We start from the raw sequence: 21,535 nt of genomic DNA, 5'->3' as shown, positions 1-21,535 counted from the left end.
TGCTTCGTCGCCATAGCTATTGCCCTTGGCAACGGCGAAGCTCCGCAGCCTAGCGGGCGGGCTCAGGGTTTGAGCAATCTCGGCTCATCACTTTCCTCGCAACTGTTTTCTTCTATCTTCTTTTTAACCCCCTTTCCCCACTTCCTCCCTCTCTCTAAAATCATGGCGGGTGGAACCGCGGACGTTCGGAAGCTTTTCATCTTCACCACTACCCACAATTACTTTGGACTGGAGTCGGAACCCGGCGACCAGCCCCTGCTGTACAACCGTCCTGAAATCAACAACTTCTTGGATGATGGGAACCAGATGCTCCTCAGGGTGCAGCGATCCGACGCCGGAATCTCCCTTTCCAACACGGTATGGCTCCCTGCACCCCTGCGCGGTCCTCCCTGTGCGTTCCCAGCCTCGGCCGGAGGGACGGAGGGTCCCTCTCCAGCCTTCCTCGCCAGATTCTTCTCCGGAGCACGAGGCCTTAAGCTGCGCAGGCCTTGTGCTCCGTTATATAGTTTCCAGTCCTGCATCCCACCTGGCCGAAGGAGGGTGGGAAGGGGTGGGTGGGGGTGGGGCAGGGACCCTGCCCACACACTTGAACGGAACAGTTCTGTTCATTTCTGTGTGTGTGTGCTTGTGTGTGAAGTTTTAAAGTTTTAAAGTTTATTTTAAAGACTACAGTTGATTTACAACTAAAAAAAATATTTGCCTTATTATTTATTAAAATTGTGTTCTCCTCCCTTTTAAGGTTCTTTGAGACAAATTATACTATCTTTTCTGAGTTACGCACCGAGTTTAAATTTACTCGAGGGAAGGATGTTAGGAATTGAAATATTTTGTGAAATGATACACAAACTTTAAATTCTTTTTTTGATGTACAGTATGTGATGTATTGATTTATTTATTGCACCGCTGCCTCTCCTGGCAGGGTCGTTTAAGAAATGGTTACATTTGCAATCAGGACTTTTATATATAGAAATTTAAGATTATTACACAGGAAAAAATTGCCTCACATAATAAAGAGGCTCAGTAAAACATGTAAGTTAACAAATCATAGACATGTTTTTAAACCTCTTCTTCTCATGTTCACTCATACCTGTAAGTGACCCCCAACAATCATTGAGTGTGTTTTTGTAGAATGATTGAATCATTCTCCCCCATTCACTATGAATTTTTAGCCTTGGATTTAACTCAGTTTCATTCAATAAGCTTTTATTTTGAACTCAATATATGCAAGGCACTTTGCCAGGCTTGGTGAGTTTATGAAGCTATAAAAAGCATGGATAATCATAGCTAACATTTTTTTTTAAATTACACTGTCAGGCACTGTTCTAAGCATTTTATGTGTATTGGCTCATTTAATATTCACAACTCTGTAAGATAGGAGCTGTTTTTATTTCCATTTTATGGCTGAAGAAAGTAAGGCCCAAAGGTTACATCCTAGGTGCTTGTTGGGGGTCAGTTACAGGTGAGTGAACATGGGAAGAAGAGGTTTAAAAACATGTCTATGATTTAACTTTTATGTTTTGCTGAGCCTCTTTATTGTGTGAGGTAATTTTTTCCCGTGTAATAATCTGAATACCTCCATTTCTCTAATAGGTGGTATAATTCAGAATAGAATCCCCTGATTTTGCCTTCCAGAGCCTTACTTCAGTGGCCTATGAGGATGTGTACTGAACAGATTATAAAATCAGGCCAGACTGTTGTAAATCCCACTGAAATTTATTCATTGCATTTAAAAAATGGTAATGTAGTTGATATGCAATATTATATTGGTTTCAGGTGTATGATATAGTGTTTTGACAATTACATACATTATGAAATGCTCACTGTAAGTGTAGTTATCATTTGTCACCATAAAAAGATATTACAATATTATTGACTGTATTCCCTATGCTATACTTTCATTCCCATGACTAATTTATTATTAAATATTTTTTTAAGTAAGAACATGTTTAATAATTCATAAAACACATTTACATTTTTTTACAAGTCACCTAATTGTTTAAAGTATAACATTTCATGTTCTTTAGTATATGCACAGAGTTCTGCAACCATCACCACAATCAATTTTAGAATATTTTCATCATCCCCAAAGAAAACTGTGCCCCCCCACCCCCCCATCCTTCTCCAGACCTAAACAAGTACTAATCTATTGTCTCTATACATTTGCCTCTTCTGGATATTTCATATAAATTGAATCATACAATATATAGCCTTTTGTGAGTGCCTTGGAGTATTGTTTTTAGAGTTCATCTATTTTGTCACATGTATTAGTAATTAAGTCCTTTTTATTTGATTATTTCTAAATAATACTCCATTTATAGAATTTTGCTTATCCATTCATCAATTGATGGATATTTGGGTTTCTATTTTGTGATTATTGTCAATAATACTTCTAAAAACATTCCTGTATATGTTTTTGTGTGGATATGTTTTCATGTCTCTTCAATATACCTAGGTAACTGTGTTTAACCTTTTGAGGAACTACCAGTCCATTTTCTCTTATGTGGGTTCCAGTTTATCCACATCTGAGATAACACTTTTTATTCTCTCTCTCTCTCTCTTTTTTTAATGAAAGTATCATTGATATATAATCTTAATTTGGTTTCAAAGACACAACACAGTGGTTCAACATTTTCCCATATTATCAAGTCCTCACCCCCTCCAGTGTGGTCACCACTGTTCATCAATGTAGTAAGATGTTATAGAATCATTACCTGTATTCTCCGTGCTGTACCACCATCCCTGTGACCAACCTATATAGTGATTGTGAATTATTGTGCCTCTTAATCCCCTTCCCCCTCTCCTCCAACTCTTCCCAGCCTCTCCCTTTTGTTAACCACTAGTTCCTTCTCAGTGTCTATGAGTTTACTGCTATTTTGTTCCTTCCATTTTGCTTTGTTTTTATATTGCACAAATAAGTGAAATCATTTGGTACTTATCTTTCTCTGCCTGGCTTATTTCACTGAGCATAATACCCTCTAGCTCCATCCATGTTGTTGCAAATGGTAGGATTTGTTTTCTTCTTATGGCTGAATAATATTCCATTGTGTATATGTACGACCTCTTCTTTGTTCATCTTTTGATGAATACATAGGTTGCTTCCATATTTTGGCAGTTTTAAATAGTGCAGTGATAAACATAGGGGTGCATATGCCTTTTCAAATCAGAGATCTTGTTTTCTTCAGGTAAATTCCTAGGAGTGGAATTACTGGGTCAAATGGTATTTCTACTTTTAATTTTTTGAGGAACCTCCATATTGCTTTCCACAACTGTTGCACCAATTTACATTCTCACTAACAGTGTAGGAGAATTCTTTTATCTCCACATCCTCGCCAGCATTTGTTATTTCTTGTCTTTTTGATAGTGGCCATCCTAACTGGTATGTGGTGATATCTCATTGTGGTTTAATTCCAGTTTTCCCAACACCAGATATTGAAGAGGCTGTCTTTGCCATATTGTATATTCATGTCTCCTTTATCGTATTTTAGTTGACCATTGATCTATGGGTCTATTCTTGTTCCAGTACCAAATTGTTTTGATTACTGTGACTTTGTAAACAGAGCTTGAAGTCAGGGAGCCTAATACCCCAGTTTTGTCGTTCTTTCTCAGGTTTGCTTTGGCTGTTCGGGGTCTTTTGTGGTTCCCTATGACTTGTAGGACTATTTGTTCTAGTTCATTGAAGAATGCTATTGGTATTTTGATGGGGATTGCATTGAATATGTAAATTGCTTTGGACAGCATGGCCATTTTGACAATATTAATTCTTCCTATCCATGAGCACAGGATAGATTTCCATTTATTGGTGTCTTCTTTAATTTCTCTCATCAGTGTCTTATAATTTTCAGAGTAAAAATCTTTCACCTCCTTGGTTGGGTTTATTCCTAGGTATTTTATTCTTTTTGATGCAATTGTAAATGGAATTGTCTTCCTGATTTCTCTTTCTGCTAATTTGTTGTTAGAATATAGGAATGCAACAGATTTCTGTGTATTAATTTTGCATGCTACAACTTTGCTGAATTCAGTTATTAGTTCTAGTAGTATTTTGGTGGAGTCTTTGGTTTTCTATGTATAATATCATGTCATTTGTAAACAGTGATAGTGTAACTTCTTCCTTACCAATTTCGATGCCTGTTATTTTTTTGTGTTGTCTGATTGCTGTGGCTAGGACCTCCAGTACTAAGTTGAATAAGAATGGTGGGAGTGGGCATCCTTGTCTTGTTCTCAGTCTCAGAGAAAAAGCTTTCAGCTTTTCTCTATTAAGCATGATGTTGGCTGTGGGTTTGTCATCTATGGCCTTTATTATGTTGAGGTACTTGCCCTCTGTACACCTTGTTGTTAAGAGTTTTTATCATGAATAGATGTTGAATTTTGTCAAATGCTTTTTCAGCATCTATGGAGATGATCATGTGATTTCTGTCCTTCTTTTTGTTGATGTGATATATGATATTTTTCAATTTATAACTATTGTACCATCCTTGCATCCCTGGATTCATCCAACTTGGTCATGATGGATGATCTTTTTGATGTGTTTTTGGATTGGGTTTGTTAATATTTTGTTGAGAGTTTTGCATCTGTATTCATCAGAGATACTGATCTATAATTTTCTTTTTTTGTGACATCTTTGTCTGGTTTTGTTATTAGAGTGATGCTGGCCTTATGGAATGAGTTTGGAAGTATTCCCTCCTCTTCTACTTTTTGGAATACTTCAAGAAGGATGGGTGTTAACTTCTATTTAAATGTTTGATAAAATTCAAGTAGATGGCTGTGAAGCCATCTGGACCAGGCCTTTTGTTTTTAGGTAGTTTTTTAATTACTAATTCGATTTCATTGCTGGTAGTTGGTCTGTTCAGATTTTCTGTTTCTTCCTGGGTCAGTCTTGGAAGGTTGTATGTTTCTAGAAAGTTGTCCATTTCTTCTAGGTGTCCAATTTATTGGCATATAATTTTTCATAGTATTCTCTAATAATTCTTTGTATTTCTGTGGTGTCCCTTGTGATTATTCCTGTCTTGTCAATGGGTTTCAGCCCCGGACAAGTTCACTATGGATTCAATGTGATCAAAGAAATGGGAATGATAGTAGAATGTTCTTGGCGTGAAAGGGTTATACCCAACTTTATTTCCATGGTGGCATGTCAATCCGCATCCACTCAGAGCCATTCTGCCTGCAACCAGCCAGTCTTGGCCTCTGGGTGTCTCTGCCCCTGCAGCCTCTCATTCTCTGTCTTTGGTACTGCCACCACTCCAGTCTTGTCTCTGCTCTTCCTGCAGCCTTGCAGCCATCTCACTGTGTCGCCCAGAGCACTGGGCAGAGCTTTTTATATAGAGTCAATAACAACATATGGCCCATACATGTGTAGTGAGCCAGCCGACCAGGGCCCGGTGAGTATCCTGGCCACAGGAACCTTCACTTTATCCACAATTCCTTTTCTGTTTCTGATTTTATGTGTGTATATTCTCTCTTTTTTTAAGTCTGGCTAGGGGTTTATCTAGTTATGACTAATTTATTTTATAATTTGAAGTTTATACCTCTTTATCTTCTCCCTCCAACTATTTCACCCATCTTGTTATCACCCTTCCCTAAGGCAAGCACCCATCTGTTCTCTGTTTGTCCATCTATTTCTGTTTTATTTGTTCACTTGTTTTGTATTTTTTAGATTCCACATATAGTGAAATCATGTGATATTTGTCTTTGTCTGACTTATTACACTTAGCATAATACTCTGGAGGTCCATCTATGTTGTTGCATTGTTAAGATTTCATTCTTCTTTATGGTTAATATTACGTTTTGTGTGTGTGTATGTGTATATCCCATATCTTTATCCATTTATTTATTGATGGACACTTAGTTTGCTTCCTTATTTTGGTTATGGTAAATAATGCTGTGATAAATATAGGAGGACATATATTTTTCAAGTTAGTGATTCAGTTTTGTTTGGGTAAATGTCCAGAAGTGGAATTATTGGGTTGTGTGTATGGTATTTTGTTTTTAGTTTTTTGAGAACCTCTATACTTTCTTCCACAGTGGCTGCATGAATTTACATTCCCACCAGCAGTGTAAGAGGGTTCCCTTTTCTCTACATCTTCATCAACACTTGTTATTTCTTGTTAGATAGTGGCTATTCTAACTGGTGTCAGCTAATATCTCATTGTGTGTTTTTTTAAATTTTAATTTTAGTTTTGGTGTCATTAATCTACAACTACATGAAGAACATTATGTTTACTAGGCTCCCCCCTTCACCAAGTCCCCCGCACATACCCCTTCACAGTCACTGTCCATCAGCATAGTAAGATCCTGTAAAATCACTACTTGTCTCCTCTGTGTTGTATAGCCCTCCCCCATGCGCCCCCCCACACTATACATGCTAATCGTAAAGCCCCTTTTCTTTTTCCCCGCCCTTGTCCCTCCCTTCGCACCCATCCTCTTCAGTCCCTTTCCCTTTGGTAACTATTAGTCCATTCTTGGGTTCTGTGATTCTGCTGCTATTTAGTTCATTCAGTTTTCCTTTGTTCTTATACTCCACATATGAGTGAAATCATTTGGTACTTGTCTTTCTCTGCCTGGCTTATTTCACTGAGCATAATACCCTCTAGCTCCATGCATGTTGTTGCAAATGGTAGGATGTGTTTTTTTTCTTATGGCTGGGTAATATTCCATTGTGCATATGTACCACATCTTCTTTATCCATTCATCTACTGATGGACATTTAGGTTGCTACCATATCTTGGCTATTGTAAATAGTGCAGCGATAAACATAGGTGTGCATCTGTCTTTTTCAAACTGGAGTGCTGCATTCTTAGGATAAGTTCCTAGAAGTGGAATTCCTGGGTCAAATGGTATTTCTATTTTGAGCATTTTGAGGAACCTCCATACTGCTTTCCACAATGGTTGAACTAATTTACATTCCCACCAGCAGTGTAGGAGGGTTCCCCTTTCTCCACAACCTCGCCAACATTTGTTGTTTGTCTTTTCGATGATGGCGATCCTTACTGGTGTGAGGTGATATCTTGTGGTTTTAATTTGAATTTCTCTGATGACAAGTGATGTGGAGCATCTTTTCGTGTGTCTGTTGGCCATCTGAATTTCTTCTTTAGAGAACTGTCTATTCAGCTCCTCTGCCCATTTTTTAATTGGATTATTTGCTTTTTGTTTGTTGAGGTGTGTGAGCTCTTTATATATTTTGGATGTCAACCCTTCATCGGATTTATTCTCCCATTTACAAATATATTCTCCCATACTGTAGGATACCTTTTTGTTCTATTGATGGTGTCCTTTGCTGTACAGAAGCTTTTCAGCTTGATATAGTCCCATTTGTTCATTTTTGCTTTTGTTTCCCTTGCCCGGGGAGATATGTTCAAGAAGAGGTCACTCATGTTTATGTCTAAGAGATTTTTGCCTATGTTTTTTTCTAAGAGTTTTATGGTTTCATGACTTACATTCAGGTCTTTGATCCATTTCAAATTTACTTTTGTGTATGGCCTTAGACAGTGATCCAGTTTCATTCTCTTACATGTAGCTGTCCAGTTTTGCCAGCACCATCTGTTGAAGTGACTGTCATTTCCTCATTGTATGTCCATGGCTCCTTTATCGTATATTAATTGGCCATATATGTTTGGGTTAATGTTTGGGTTAATGTTTGGAGTCTCTATTCTGTCCCACTGGTCTATGGCTCTGTTCTTGTGTGGCTTTGTAGTAGAGCTTGAAGTTGGGGAGCAAGATCTCCCCCACTTTGTTCTTCCTTCTCAGGATTGCTTGGGCTATACGGGGTCTTTGGTGGTTGCATATGAATTTTTGAACTAGTCCAGTTCATTGAAGAATGCTGTTGGTAATTTGATAGGGATTGTATCGAATCTGTATATTGCTCTGGGGAGGATGGCCATTTTGATGACATTAATTCTTCCTACCCAAGAGCATGGGATGAGTTTCCATTTGTTAGTGTCCTCTTTAATTTCTCTTAAGAGTGTCTTGTAGTTTTCAGGGTATAGGTCTTTCACTTCCTTAGTTAGGTTTATTCCTAGGTATTTTTTTCTTTTTCATGCTATTGTGAATGGAATTGTTTTGCTGATTTCTCTTTCTATTAGTTCATTGTTGGTGTATAGGAAAGCTACAGATTTCTGTGTGTTAATTTTGTATCCTGCAACTTTGCTGAATTCCAATACTAGTTCTAGTAGTTTTGGAGTGGAGTCTTTAGGGTTTTTTTATGTACAATATCATGTCATCTGCAAATAGTGACAGTTTAACTTCTTCTTTACCAATCTGGATTCCTTGTATTTCTTTGTTTTATCTAATTGCCATGGCTAGGACGTCCAGTACTATGTTGAATAACAGTGGGAAGAGTGGGCATCCCTGTCTTGTTCCCGATCTCAGAGGAAAAGCTTTCTTCAGCCTCTTGCTGCTCAGTGTGATATTAGTTGTGTGTTTATCATATATGGCCTTTATTATGTTGAGGTGCTTGCCCTCTATGCCCATTTTGTTGAGAGTTCTTATCATGAATGGATGTTGAATTTTGTTGAGTGCTTTTTCAGCATTTATGGAGATGATCATGTGGTTTTTGTCCTTCTTTTTGTTGATGTGGATGATGTTGATGGATTTTCGAATGTTCTACCATCCTTGCATCCCTGAGATGAATCCCACTTGGTCATGGTGTATGATCCTTTTGATGTATTTTTGAATTCGGTTTGCTAATATTTTGTTGAGTATTTTTGCATCTACGTTCATCAGGAATATTGGTCTGTAGTTTTCTTTTTTGGTGGGGTCTTTGCCTGGTTTTGGTATTAGGGTGATGTTGACTTCATAGAATGAGTTTGGAAGTATTCCCTCCTCTTCTATTTTTTGGAAAACTTTAAGGAGAATGGGTATTACGTCTTCTCTGTATGTCTGATAAAATTCCAAAGTAAATCCATCTGGTCCGGGGGTTTTGTTCTTGGGTGGTTCTTTGATTACTGCTTCAATTTTGTTGCTGGTGATTGGTCTGTTTAGATTTTCTGTTTCTTTCTGGGTCAGTCTTGGAAGGTTGTATTTTTCTAGGAAGTTGTCCATTTCTTCTAGGTTTTCCAGCTTGTTAGCATACAAGTTTTCATAGTATTCTCTAATAATTCTTTGTATTTCTGTGGGGTCCATCGTGATTTTTCCTTTCTCGTTTCTGATTCTGTTGATATGTGTTGATTGTCTTTTTCTCTTAATAAGTCTGGCTAGAGGCTTATCTATTTTGTTTATTTTCTCAAAGAACCAGCTCTTGGTTTCATTTATTTTTTCTATTGTTTTATTCTTCTCAATTTTGTTCATTTCTTCTCTGATCTTTATTATGTCCCTCCTTCTGCTGAATTTAGCCTCATTTGTTCTTCTTTTTCCAATTTGATAATTGTGACGTTAGACTATTCATTTGGGTTTGTTCTTCCTTCTTTAAATATGCCTGGATTGCTGTATACTTTCCTCTTAAGACTGCTTTTGCTGCGTCCCACAGAAGTTGGGGCTTTGTGTTGTTGTTGTCATTTATTTTCATGTATTGCTGGGTCTCCATTTTAATTTGGTCGTTGATCCATTGACTATTTAGAAGTGTGTTGTTAAGCCTCCATGTGTTTGTGAGCCTTTTTGCTTTCTTGGTACAATTTATTTCTAGTTTTATACCTTTGTGGTATGAAAAGTTGGTTGGTAGAATATCAGTCTTTTTGAATTTACTGAGGCTCTTTTTGTGGCCTAGTGTGTGGTCTGTTCTGGAGAATGTTCCATGTTCACTTGAGAAGAATGTGTATCCTGTTGCTTTTGAATGTGGAGTTCTATAGATGTCTATTAGGTCCATCTTTTCTTGTGTGTTGTTCAGTGTGTTTGTGTCTACTTATTTTCTGTCTAGTGGATCTGTCCTTTGGAGTGAATGGTGTGTTGAAGTCTCCTAAAATGAATGCATTGCATTCTATTTCCTCCTTTAGTTCTGTTAGTATTTGTTTCACGTATGCTGGGGCTCCTGTGTTGGGTGCATATATATTTATAATGGTTATATCCTTTTGTTGGACTGACCCCTTTATCATTATGTAATGTCCTTCTTTATCTCTTGTTACTTTCTTTGTTTTGAAGTCTATTTTGTCTGATACTAGTACTGCAACACCTGCTTTTTTCTCTCTATTGTTTGCATGAAAGATCTTTTTCCATCCCTTGACTTTTAGTCTGTGCATGTCTTTGGGTTTGAGGTGAGTCTCTTGTAAACAGCATATAGATGGGTCTTGTTTTTTTATCCATTCAGTGACTGTATGTCTTTTGATTGGTGCATTCAGTCTATTTACATTTAGGGTGATTATCGATAGGTATGTACTTATTGCTATTTCAGGCTTTAGATTTGTGATTACCAAAGGTCCCAGGTTACTTTCCTTACTACCTAAGAGTCTAACTTAACTCACTTAGTATGCTGTTACAAACACAATCTAAAGGTTCTTTTCTATTTCTCCTCCTTTTTCTTCCTCCTTCATTCTTTATATATTAGGTATCAAATTATGCACTTTTTGTCTATCCCTTGATTGACTTTGGCGATAGTCAATTTAATTTTGCATTTGCCTCACAATCAGCTGCTCCACCCTCCCTACCATGGTTCACTACCTCTGGTGACAGCTATCCAACCCGAGGAACACTTCCATCAATTGCAGTCCCTCCAAAATAGACTGCAGAGATGGTTTGTGGGAGGTAAACTCCCTCAGCTTTTGCTTATCTGGAAATTGTTTAATCCCTCCTTCAAATTTAAATGATAATCTTGCCGGATAAAGTAATCTTGGTTCCAGGCCCTTCTGCTTCATGGCATTAAATACATCATGCCACTCCCTTCTGGCCTGTAAGGTTTCTGCTGAGAAGTCTGATGTTAGCCTGATGGGCTTTCCTTTGTATGTGATCTTATTTCTGCCTCTGGATGCTTTTAACAGTCTGTCCTTATCCTTGATCTTTCCCATTTTAATTACTGTGTGTCTTGCTGTTGTCTTCCTTGGGTCCCTTGTGTTGGGAGATCTGTGGATCTCCATGGCCTGAGAGACTATCTCCTTCCCCAGATTGGGGAAGTTTTCAGCAACTATCTCCTCAAAGACACTTTCTATCCCTTTCTCTCTCCTTCTGGTATCCCTATAATGCAAATGTTGTTCCGCTTGGATTGGTCACCCAGTTCTCTCAATATTCTTTCATTTTTAGAGATCCTTTTTTCTCTCTGTGCCTCAGCTTCTTTGTATTCCTCTTCTGTAGTTTCTATTTCATTTATGGTCTTCTCCACTGTATCCAACCTTCTTTTAATACCCTCCATCGTGCTCTTTAATGATTGGATCTCTGACCTGAATTCATCCCTGAGTTCTTGGATGTCTTTCTGTACCTCCCTTAGAATGTTGATGATTTTTATTTTGAACTCCTTTTCAGGAAGAGTCATGAGGTCTGTATCATTAAAATCTTTCTCGGGAGTTGTATTAATAATTTTACTCTGTACAAGGTTCCTTTGGCATTTCATGTTTGTATATGATGCCCTCTAGTGTCCAGAAGCTCTATTCTGGCGCTGCTCAGCCCCTGAAGCAATGTCGGGGGTGGCAGGGGAGCGGTACTGGTACCTAGGGGGGGAGGAAAGAGCTGTTCCCTGCCTCCTGGCTGCTGTGCCTATCTCTACTGCCTGAGCCATTGGGCTGGTCACAGGTATGTTTTTGTCCCAGTACATCTGGATATGGATCCCTGCTTTCCACAAGCTGCCGAATCCCAGTCTCCCCAGGAACTCTGCCTGTATTAACTTTCCAACCCAGTAGTCACGCGAGTCTCATGAAAGCACCATGAAATGTAGGTTTGTGCTCCCAGCGCAGATCTCAGGAGTTAGGTATTCAGCAGTCCCAAGCCTTCCAGTCCCTCCCTGCTCTGTTTGTCTTCCTCCCGCTGGTGAGCTGGGGTGGGGGAGGGGCTCGGGTCCCACGGAGCCACAGCTCTGGTACATTACCCCGTTCACTGAGGTCTGCTCTTTTCTCCAGGTGTGTGCAGTCTGACGCCGTCCTCTTTCCTGCTGCTCTCTCAGGATTAGTTGTGCCAATTAAATTTTCTAATTGTATCCAGTTTTAGGAGGAAGCCTCTGTCTCTTCTCTCACGCTGCCGTCTTTAATCCCATCTTTGATGCATTTTTAAATGGGATTGTTTTCATAATATCTCTTTCTGCTAGTTCATTGTTTGCATATTAAAATGCAGCAGATTTCTATATATTAATTTTGTATCCTGCAATTTTACTGAATTCATTTATTAGATGTAATAGTTTTTTGGTGGAATCTTTAGGGTTTTCTATTTACAGTATCATGTTATCCACAAATAGTGACAGTTTAACTTCTTCCTTACCAATTTGGATGTCTTTTATTTTTCTTGTCTGATTGCTGGAATAGCCACTGAAAGTTTAGGTAGAGTGTAATGGGAAAACAAGATGATGAGAGGTTTGGATTTGTGAAAATGTATCTTGGGTTGGGTATTGAAAATTTAACCTCTGATTTAGTTAGTGCGATTACTAGTATAGTCCAAGAATATATTTTATGTTTAGTGATACACCACACTACAGATTTTTTAGTCGTATTTGAAAACAGTTTTGTACATTTTAAATTATACTTTGAATGTCTGAGAGTCAGCATGGTTTCATAAGTTAATAAATATTTTTATTATTAAAAAAATTTTATTAAGGTATAATTGATATACACTCTTATGAAGGTTTCACATGAAAAAACAATGTGGTTACTACATTCACGCACATCATCAAGTCCCCACCCAAACCCCAGTGCAGTCACTGTCCATCAGTGCAGCAAGTTGTCAGAGATCCACTATGTCCCTTCTCTGTGATATACTGTTCTCCCCGTGATCCCCCACACCATGTGTACTAAATATGATACCCTTCCGTCCCCTTCTCCCTCCCTCCCCACCCGTCCTCCGGCTTCCCTCCCCTTTGGAAACCACTAGTTCAGTTAAATAATATTTATTGAGTACTTACAGTGGTCTGACGCTGCCCTAGGTGTTGGGGATAGTCATGAACACATCATAGTTTGTCTTCAAGGAGTAACATTCAAGTGGACAACGATAGGCTAAACACATGAATACAGATGGATGATGTAATGTAATTTTGGGTATTGCGAAGTGCTGTTAAGATAGAAATAGACTACTGGTAAAGTAGTGATGGAGGTGGGGTAGGGAACTGCATTAAAACAGAGTGGGAGGGAATACCTGCCTGGATTAGTAACCTTTGAAGTGAGATTTGAAAGATGAGTTGTAGGTAGACATAAGATTTAGGAGACTAATGTTCTAAGCAAAAGAAATGATAAGGACAAATGATAAGGACAAGTCCCTGAGCTGGGTCTTACTTTGGTTTCAAGGGGCTGGCAATAACAATACAGGGTGACTGCTAAAGTTTAATAATGACCAGAGAGTGTAGAAGACTAGCATGGGTTGATCATTTAGGACTTTGTATACCGATTAGAGTGAAATAGAAAGTCACTGATAATCTTAAGCAAGAGAGAAATGTGATCTGATTTATGCTTTAGAATAGAGGTTGGCAAACTTTCTATAATAGACCAGATTTTAACTCTTTTAGGCTTTTTAGCCCATAAGGTCTCTGTCATAACTACAGCTTTGCTATTGTACTGTGAATGAATATGGCTGCATTCTAATAAAAATTTGTTTATAGAGACTGATATTTGAATTTCAAATAATTTTCATGTGTTATGAAATATTCTTTTTATTTAAAAATGTGTAAATTAGCTTGTGGACTGTAAAAAATAAGGCAACAGGTTGTAGTATGCTGATCCCTGATCAATCCCTTTAGGTGGTAGAGGTGTTTTACAATCCCCAAAAGAACAGCTGTATGCCTTGAATTAATAGTTACCAAATTATGATGAGTTAAGGAAATAGTAGTTGCCAATGATAGGAAAACCCTTAGGACTGGCAGATAGGAGTGCTGAATATCAGTATTCCTTTTTTCAAGAAATGATGAGCAACTGTTGCCAACTGATTCTTTGCTTTAACTCTGACTGGCTAGGACAAGACTCATTGTCCTGAGTGATGCCCCAGGGAGACTTGGCCAGTGACTAGTTGCTGTTTTCCAATAGGATAATAAAATTTTCTGAATTTTCTTTTCAGATATGTGGGAGGAGGAAAGTACAAGGGTATGTACTATTTAATGATTAAAGAGTGAATTTTTCAAATCTGCACATCTGCAGCTTGTTATTCTTGCCTATAATTGGAATAAAATGATCATACTAGCAGTGCAATTCTAATGTGTGAAAATGTGAGTTTGAGAATCAGCAACATCTAGTAAATTCCCAATGGCTAAAAAATATGATTGGGTAAAAGAAAAGTAGCATGAATAGTCACTCATCTATAAGGTGTTTTTCATGTATATAAGTTAACTTATTTGAAAGCCTTTTAATTCACAGACTTCTCTCCTGGAAAAATAACTGTGAAAATGTGTATGTAATACAGAAACTTGTTTTGGGCAGTATGCTTTTCAGCTATGAAGTGACCTATTTTAAACATGGCTGCTTTAGTGAATTCCAGTTTAGCTCATGCTGTTCCAGTTTTAAATAACCTAGTTATATGACTTTAATAAAACATTTGATGGTCAAATACTTTAAGGAAAAATTTTTGATTCAATTAGGATAATTTAGGAGATCATCAATCTAAGACTGTTTTGGTCGTTTTAAATTTATATACAATTTAAGAAGCATATTTAAAAATGTTAGTTTGAGGTAAGAGAGTAATTACATCCTTATCATAGGCTTTTTGGAGTAGAGAGGAGTATAGTACTCATCAATGTGTACCTGGGGCAACATCTTTGATCTGAGTTATTACTAAATCTGGCTGGAATGGAGTAGTTAGCAGTATGTTTCAACAGTATTTATATAGTGCTTTCTGTTTGTAAATCACTTATCAAAGTAGCTTCATGATATAATCACATATAAGTCGGGATATATTTTAAAACACAAGTATTCTTAAGAACAGGGATAGGTTGTTTGTAATATCTTATATTTTTAAGGCAACTATTTTTTTCCAAAGGATAACATTACAATGATACATCTTAGGGAAACGTTTATTTCAAATATTAACTTTTATGAAGATGGTATTAAACATCATTTATTTGTCACTTTAGATTGATTTTGCTGACACAAAAGACAAAGTGCTGGTGTTTTTCAAGCTGCGACCTGAAGTAATTACCGATCAGAATCTGCATAATAATATTCTTGTGTCATCTATGTTGGAATCACCTATAAATTCCCTTTACCAAGCAGTACGGCAAGTATTTGCACCAGTGCTGTTAAAGGTGAGTTAAAGTAGCTGTATGGTCATTGTTTATTTTTTTTAACCTAGATATTTGTTTAAATGTTTTTGTAAATACAAACATCAATGTTATTTTATTACTGTTAATATCACTAGTGTTTTAGTTTTTAATTAAAATCTCTTAGAAACTTTAAAAAATGTTACTGTAGGCTTTGTTGACAAACACAGAAAGTGGAGAGAATTATAAAATGGAATCCACATCAGCTGTTACATTGCTGTAGTAAATGATCTTTATAAAATTTTAACAATTGGGAGGACTTTCTTTTTCTCCCTTCTGAGATGGAGGTAGTGTTAAGTGAAATGGGCACATAGGATTTAGTTCTTGACACTGTTTTAGGAAGCCAATTTGATTGGCTGGCAAGCTTTTTTTTTTAGTAAGTTATCATTGATATACAATTTTATGAAGGTTTCACATGAGCAACATTGTGGTTACATCTTTGACCCATATTATCAAGTCCCTCCCATTCCCCTCACACCCCATTGTAGTCACTGTGATTGGCAAGCTTTTGATCAATGTTTGTTCTGTTTTTATTTAGGATCAGGAATGGAGCAGAAACTTTGATCCCAAACTTCAGAATCTTTTGACTGAACTAGAAGCTGGGTTGGGTATAGTTCTACGGAGATCAGACACTAACTTAACAAAATTGAAATTTAAGGAAGATGACACACGAGGTATATAGCCATAATTTAGTAAAAGAAAGTTAAAATGACTTACTTCTTAGTACATTAGTAAATTAATATATTTATTCATAGATTTTTTTCCCATACTTTAGGTTGTTCTCTGAGCCTGAGCTTCTTTTAAATGAATATATTTATATAGATTTGGAGAAGAGGAAAATGTAATCTTTAACTATGTGCAATTCATGGAAATAGAAAATACAGTTGTTTCTCATTATTTGTATCAGTTATGTTCTATAAAGTCACTGTGGACATTGGATTAACAAATACTGAATCACTGCTTCTAGGGGAAATATGGGATTAGGTTCCTGTGAGCCTCTGGTCATAATATTTTCATCAGCTGCTCAAACATAACCTTGTTTTATGTGTGTTTCTGTTTTAAGACACTTTATTTTATATATATTGATTAAGTAACATTGACCTCACCTCATGATCAATAGCACGTCTGAATGGAGCTTATCTAACATGTATATTTCAGTAAGTCACATCACAGTGATCTATGCTTAGGAATACTAGGTAGCACTTCAACGCTATACTTGGGGGCCATTTTAAACAGGGAAATAATCAACAAAAAGCACAAAAATGTGAAAAACCTGGAACCAAATAGACTACAAAAAAGGACATTTGTTTTCAGTAGGATCAGGAAGCAAGAAGGCAATGTTGCTTTGTTCACCATTAGGGGGGAACATATATGTAGGGCGACTCAAAGGTTTCACTGCTCTATGCACATCTGTGAATGACCACGAAAGCATTGCAAATACAGATTTTAGGTTACAAATAAATGTTAGTAAGTAGGTGAATTTGTAAATCTAAAATCCATGAATAATGAGGAGTGAACCTAGTTGTATACTTTGTAAAGATTATAGGCCATTGACTCTTATTTTAAAATATATTTTATCCAAAATTGACTGTAATTTTACTGTGGCTATAGATGAATTACTATTTATACAAACAATTTATGTGAAATGTATGACATACCTAAGTCATTATTTTATAATATTGGATACAGTTTTATATTTTGCTAGAATAGTAAATTAGATGCTTTTTGAATCCATAAACCCAGAAAGAATAGTACATTTATTTCCAACATGTAATTTGGCAACTAGAGATGTCCAGGTCATTGGGAAATATAAAAGCAAATTTAAAAGTAAGATGACTTTAATTTGCTTATGGTTTTAAATGATATTGTAAGCATTTATTGATTAGATTATAATCATTTCCAATTTGGATGATATTCAGTATGAATGGTATTAGAATTAGGTTTAGGAAAGTGTTATGTTAGAGAAGCCAACTCACAGATACACCATGCAGACTGCCAGTGTAGATATGAGTGGTTTACAAAAGCATATAGGAATCATACTCAGCTACATACTTGAGGTGAAGTATAAATTTGGTGCTGTTATTGTTTCTAGTGGATTTAAGTAAGAACTTTCTGTTGATAGAAATTGTAAAACTTATTTTCTGTACATCTTCAATGGTACAGGAAGTTCCTAAAATCTGTGAATGAACCAGATAACTTTCTGGCTTTTCATTTTCAACTGATGCTTCTTTTTTCCTTTTCATTTTTTCAGGTATTCTTACACCAAGTGATGAATTCCAGTTTTGGATAGAACAAACTCATCATGGAAATAAACAGATTAATAAAGAAAGAGCCTGCTATTTCAAGGAATTATTTGAAATAATTGCAAGAGTATGTGATTCATACATAGTTATTTATCATAGCTTTTGATAAAAGTACTTTGGGATTCAACTTTCACTAGATTTACCTCTGTTTTAAAATCATTACTTGATGGTTGTGAACAAAATATATCCTTCAAATGTAGCAGGGTTTACTTAAGATGTGTATTTAACATGACTGCAACTTAAAAATCCAAACTTTTGAAACAGTTAAGTTCTAATATCTAGCAAATATTTTTCTTTAAAACATAATTACGTTTCTGCAGGTAGGTAGAGAAAAGCAGAAACCTAATACACTAATAGGTTTATCCATAGGGAAATAATATGTTTCTCTGAAACAATGTTCACTTTATTCAAATTAGCATTTCGAAGTAACTGAAGTATTAAAAACTCTTAGTTTTATACTTATTTGATTGAGTATTCCTTGATGTATCTACCAAGAGGTTGAATAAGTGACCATCTTAAATATGGCTACAAAAAAGTCTATTCTTTTCAAAATAAGTATATAGTAATTTTCTATCCATTCCTAATATTATTTCAATAATATCGTTTTAATGAAAGGTTTGAAATGGTTTTTAATTTTTTTGTAACAATGATGAAATGTAGAATAATAAACCTTGTACTATGATTGTATTATTAGTAACATCATGCAACACATTAAATGAATTAATAAAGGTATGTGAATTATAATAGGTGATCTATATATGGCCATAAGGCTACCTCTTTTGGGTAAATAAAAGAAATGAATCCAAATTTAAAGAAAATCAGGCCAAGGGTAAACGTAAATGAGTAGATTTTTTGTAATTCTTGTTTTTTCTTTTGACGTTCATGAAATTTATGTATGTGAAGGAACTTACAGGGTATTTGCATAAAAAAGTACTATATCATCTGGTAGAAAAGGGAGGATAATTAATATAGCAGATATTAGAGTTGTAATTGTTGAAAAAGCATGAGAACATTTGGACTATATTGCCCATGGTACAAATACGATTATGTTTAAAAATGAATGCATTTTTGATTTTAGGAGTTTCATAACTTGGATGGTCTGTCCTTAGTGGAAGTGGCTGACTTGGTGGAGACTACTCGGGATGTTGTAAATGATGTGTGGAGACAAACAGAGCATGATCATTATCCCGAGTCACGAATGTTACATCTCTTAGATATCATAGGTACTAGTAAAGAAAACAACTTGAGATTTTGGAAGACTGTTTTGTGGTTTTTCCTTGAAGTCCTCACTTAAAATGCCCTTTAATATAATAGTTCTTGCTTAAAGTAACTTTTAAAGAAAATCATGTAGGATTATTTAATACTTATATATAGTGAATTTAAATTACATGTCTCAAATTTTTTGACCACTAACAACGAAATTTACATAGATTTTTTTAGTCCCTTTATGTATATTAATTTAGGCTTCATTCTGTAATGAACTGTAAAGTTCTTTAATATATATTGGCTTATCTGTTGATAGTAAAAGTATAAATACATTTTGATCCAGAAATGGCCTTTTTGTTATCCTAAGAAAATATTAGATAAGTATATAAAGACATGTACAAGGATATTTAAGGTGGCATAGTTTGTAATATAAGCAATTGAGAATTGGTTATATAATGCTACATTCATATAATAGGCACTGCACCCTTTAAAAAAAGTATATGTATTTCTACACTTGAAAGATGTATGATATATTGAAAAATACAAATGTGTGCGTGCATGTGTGTTTTTGAAAAATATTTGTTATTGACAGTACTAGGATAAAATGTGCATGTGATATTTCATAGATCTTTAATTTAAAATTTTGTCATAAGCATGTATTCTGTAATTATGTGATAAAAAGACCTTGCCCCTCATTAAAAAGTGTGCTCTATGTTTTACTAGGTGGTTCGTTTGGAAGATTTGTTCAGAAAAAGTTAGGAACTTTGAACCTATGGGAAGATCCTTATTATCTTGTGAAAGAAAATCTGAGAGCCGGTATTTCTGTTTGTGAACAGTGGGTGACCGCCTGTAATCACCTGACCGGTCAGGTGTGGCAGCGCTATGTTCCTCATCCATGGAAAAATGAAAAATATGTCCCAGAAACACTTGACAAACTTCGCGGACGCCTTGAAGAGGTATCATTTGACGATTTGGATCTTTGTCTTAAAGTGTGAAGTAGATCCTCATTTGTTTGTGAATGTATTTTTTAATTCCAGGCAATACTGGGAAAAACTGCAGGTGTGGTTCCAGACAACTATAATAAAGCAAATATCATGATAAAGCAAATCAAGTTAATTTTTTGGGTTCCCACTAGAACATATAAAATTTATGTTTAAGCTATTGTATATCAATGTGCAATAGCATTTTGTCTAAATATACAGTGTACATGCCTTAATTAAAAAATACTTCATTGCTAAAAAATGTTAGCCATCTAAACCTCCAACAAGCTGTAATCTTTGAGAGTCTTGCTTTGATGTCGATGGCTGCTGTAGGATCAGGGTGGTAGTTGCTTGCCGAAGATTGGAGGGGCTGTGGCAATTTCTTTAAAAGAGATGATAATGAAGTTTCCCATATCAATTGACTTCTCATTTCATGTTCAATTTTTCTGTAGCTTGTGATTCTGTTTGATAGCATTTTATGCACAGTAGAACTTCTTTCAAAATTGAAGTCAGTCCTCTGATACCTTGCCACTGCTTTATCTACTATGGTTAGGTAATATCCTAAATCCTTGGTTGTCATTTCAACATTCTTCATGGTGTCTTCACCAGGAGTAGATTCCATCCCAAGATACTACTTTCTTTGCTCATTCATAAGAGGCAACTCCTCATCCATTCAAGTTTAATCATGAAATTGCAGCAATTCAGTCACAACTTCAAGTTCCACTTCTAATTCTAGTTATCCTGCTGTTTCCACCACATGTGCAGTTATTTCTTCCACTGAAGTCTTGAAACCCTCTACGTCATCTATGAGGATGGGAATCAATTTCTTCCAAACTCCTGTTAAAGTTCCTATTTTACTTCTTCCCAGGAATTATGAATGTTCTTAATGGCATCTAGAATGGTGAATCACTTTGAGAAGGTTTTCAATTTACTTTGCACGAATTTATCAGAGGACTCATTGTCAATGGCAGCTGTAGCCTTTTGAAATGCATTTCCTAAATAATAAGGCTTGAAAGTTGGAATTACTCCTTGATCCACAGGCTGCATGGATCCCTGTGTTAGCAGGCATGAACACAACATTAATCTCATACATCTCCATCTGAGCTCTTGGGTAACCAGGCTCATTGTCAAAGAGCAGTGATATTTTGAAAGGAATTTTGTTTTTGAGCAGTAGGTCTCAGTAGTGGTCTTAAAATATTCAGTAAACCATGTTGTAAACAAATGTATTGTCCTCCTTGATTTGTTTCATTTATAGAGCACAAGCAGAGGAGTAGATTAAGCATAATTATGAGTCCTGGGATTTTTGGAATGGTCTGTGAGCATTGGTTTCACTTTAAAATCACCAGCTGCATTAGTCCCTAAAAAAGAGTCAGTCTGTCCATTTAAGCTTTGAAGCCAGTGATTGACTTCTGAGAGTCCTAGATGGCATCATCATCCAACAGAAGGCTGTTTTGTCTACACTGAAAATCTGTTTAGTGTATCCACCCTCATGAATTATTTTAGCTAGATTTTCTGGATAACTTGCTACAGCTTTTACATCACCATTTGCTGCTTCACATTGCATTTCCCTGTTATGGAGAGGGCTTCCTTCCTTAAACCTCATGAATTTAACTCTGCTAGCTTCAAACTTTCCTTCTGCCACTTCCTCACTTATCTCACACAGCCTTCATATAATTGAAGAGAGTTAGGGCCAGCCTTGCTTTGGAGTGGGCTTTGGTTTAGGGGAATGTTGTGGCTGATTTGATCTATCC

The 21,535-nt window shown here is 36.2% G+C and overlaps 1 protein-coding gene across 7 annotated transcripts in view; it reads left to right on the top strand.

The window, feature by feature from the left end:
- The first annotated feature begins 19 nt into the window (after positions 1 to 19).
- The window catches only part of DYNC2H1 (dynein cytoplasmic 2 heavy chain 1), a 347,628-nt gene continuing 326,112 nt past the window's right edge, over positions 20 to 21,535 (top strand). For all 7 annotated transcript variants that reach the window (XM_073239362.1, XM_073239361.1, XM_073239364.1 and 4 more), the window contains exons 1-6: positions 20 to 357; positions 15,110 to 15,280; positions 15,834 to 15,969; positions 17,547 to 17,665; positions 18,677 to 18,821; positions 19,528 to 19,760. In XM_073239362.1, coding sequence (XP_073095463.1) covers positions 163 to 357; positions 15,110 to 15,280; positions 15,834 to 15,969; positions 17,547 to 17,665; positions 18,677 to 18,821; positions 19,528 to 19,760 — 999 coding nt within the window. In that variant the 5' untranslated portion in view covers positions 20 to 162. The remainder of the gene's footprint in view (positions 358 to 15,109; positions 15,281 to 15,833; positions 15,970 to 17,546; positions 17,666 to 18,676; positions 18,822 to 19,527; positions 19,761 to 21,535) is intronic.

Source organism: Manis javanica, chromosome 6 (assembly GCF_040802235.1).
Source record: "Manis javanica isolate MJ-LG chromosome 6, MJ_LKY, whole genome shotgun sequence".
NCBI lineage: Eukaryota > Metazoa > Chordata > Mammalia > Pholidota > Manidae > Manis > Manis javanica.
Note: the sequence above shows the minus strand (reverse complement) of the source record. Positions and strands in the feature narration are given on the sequence as shown.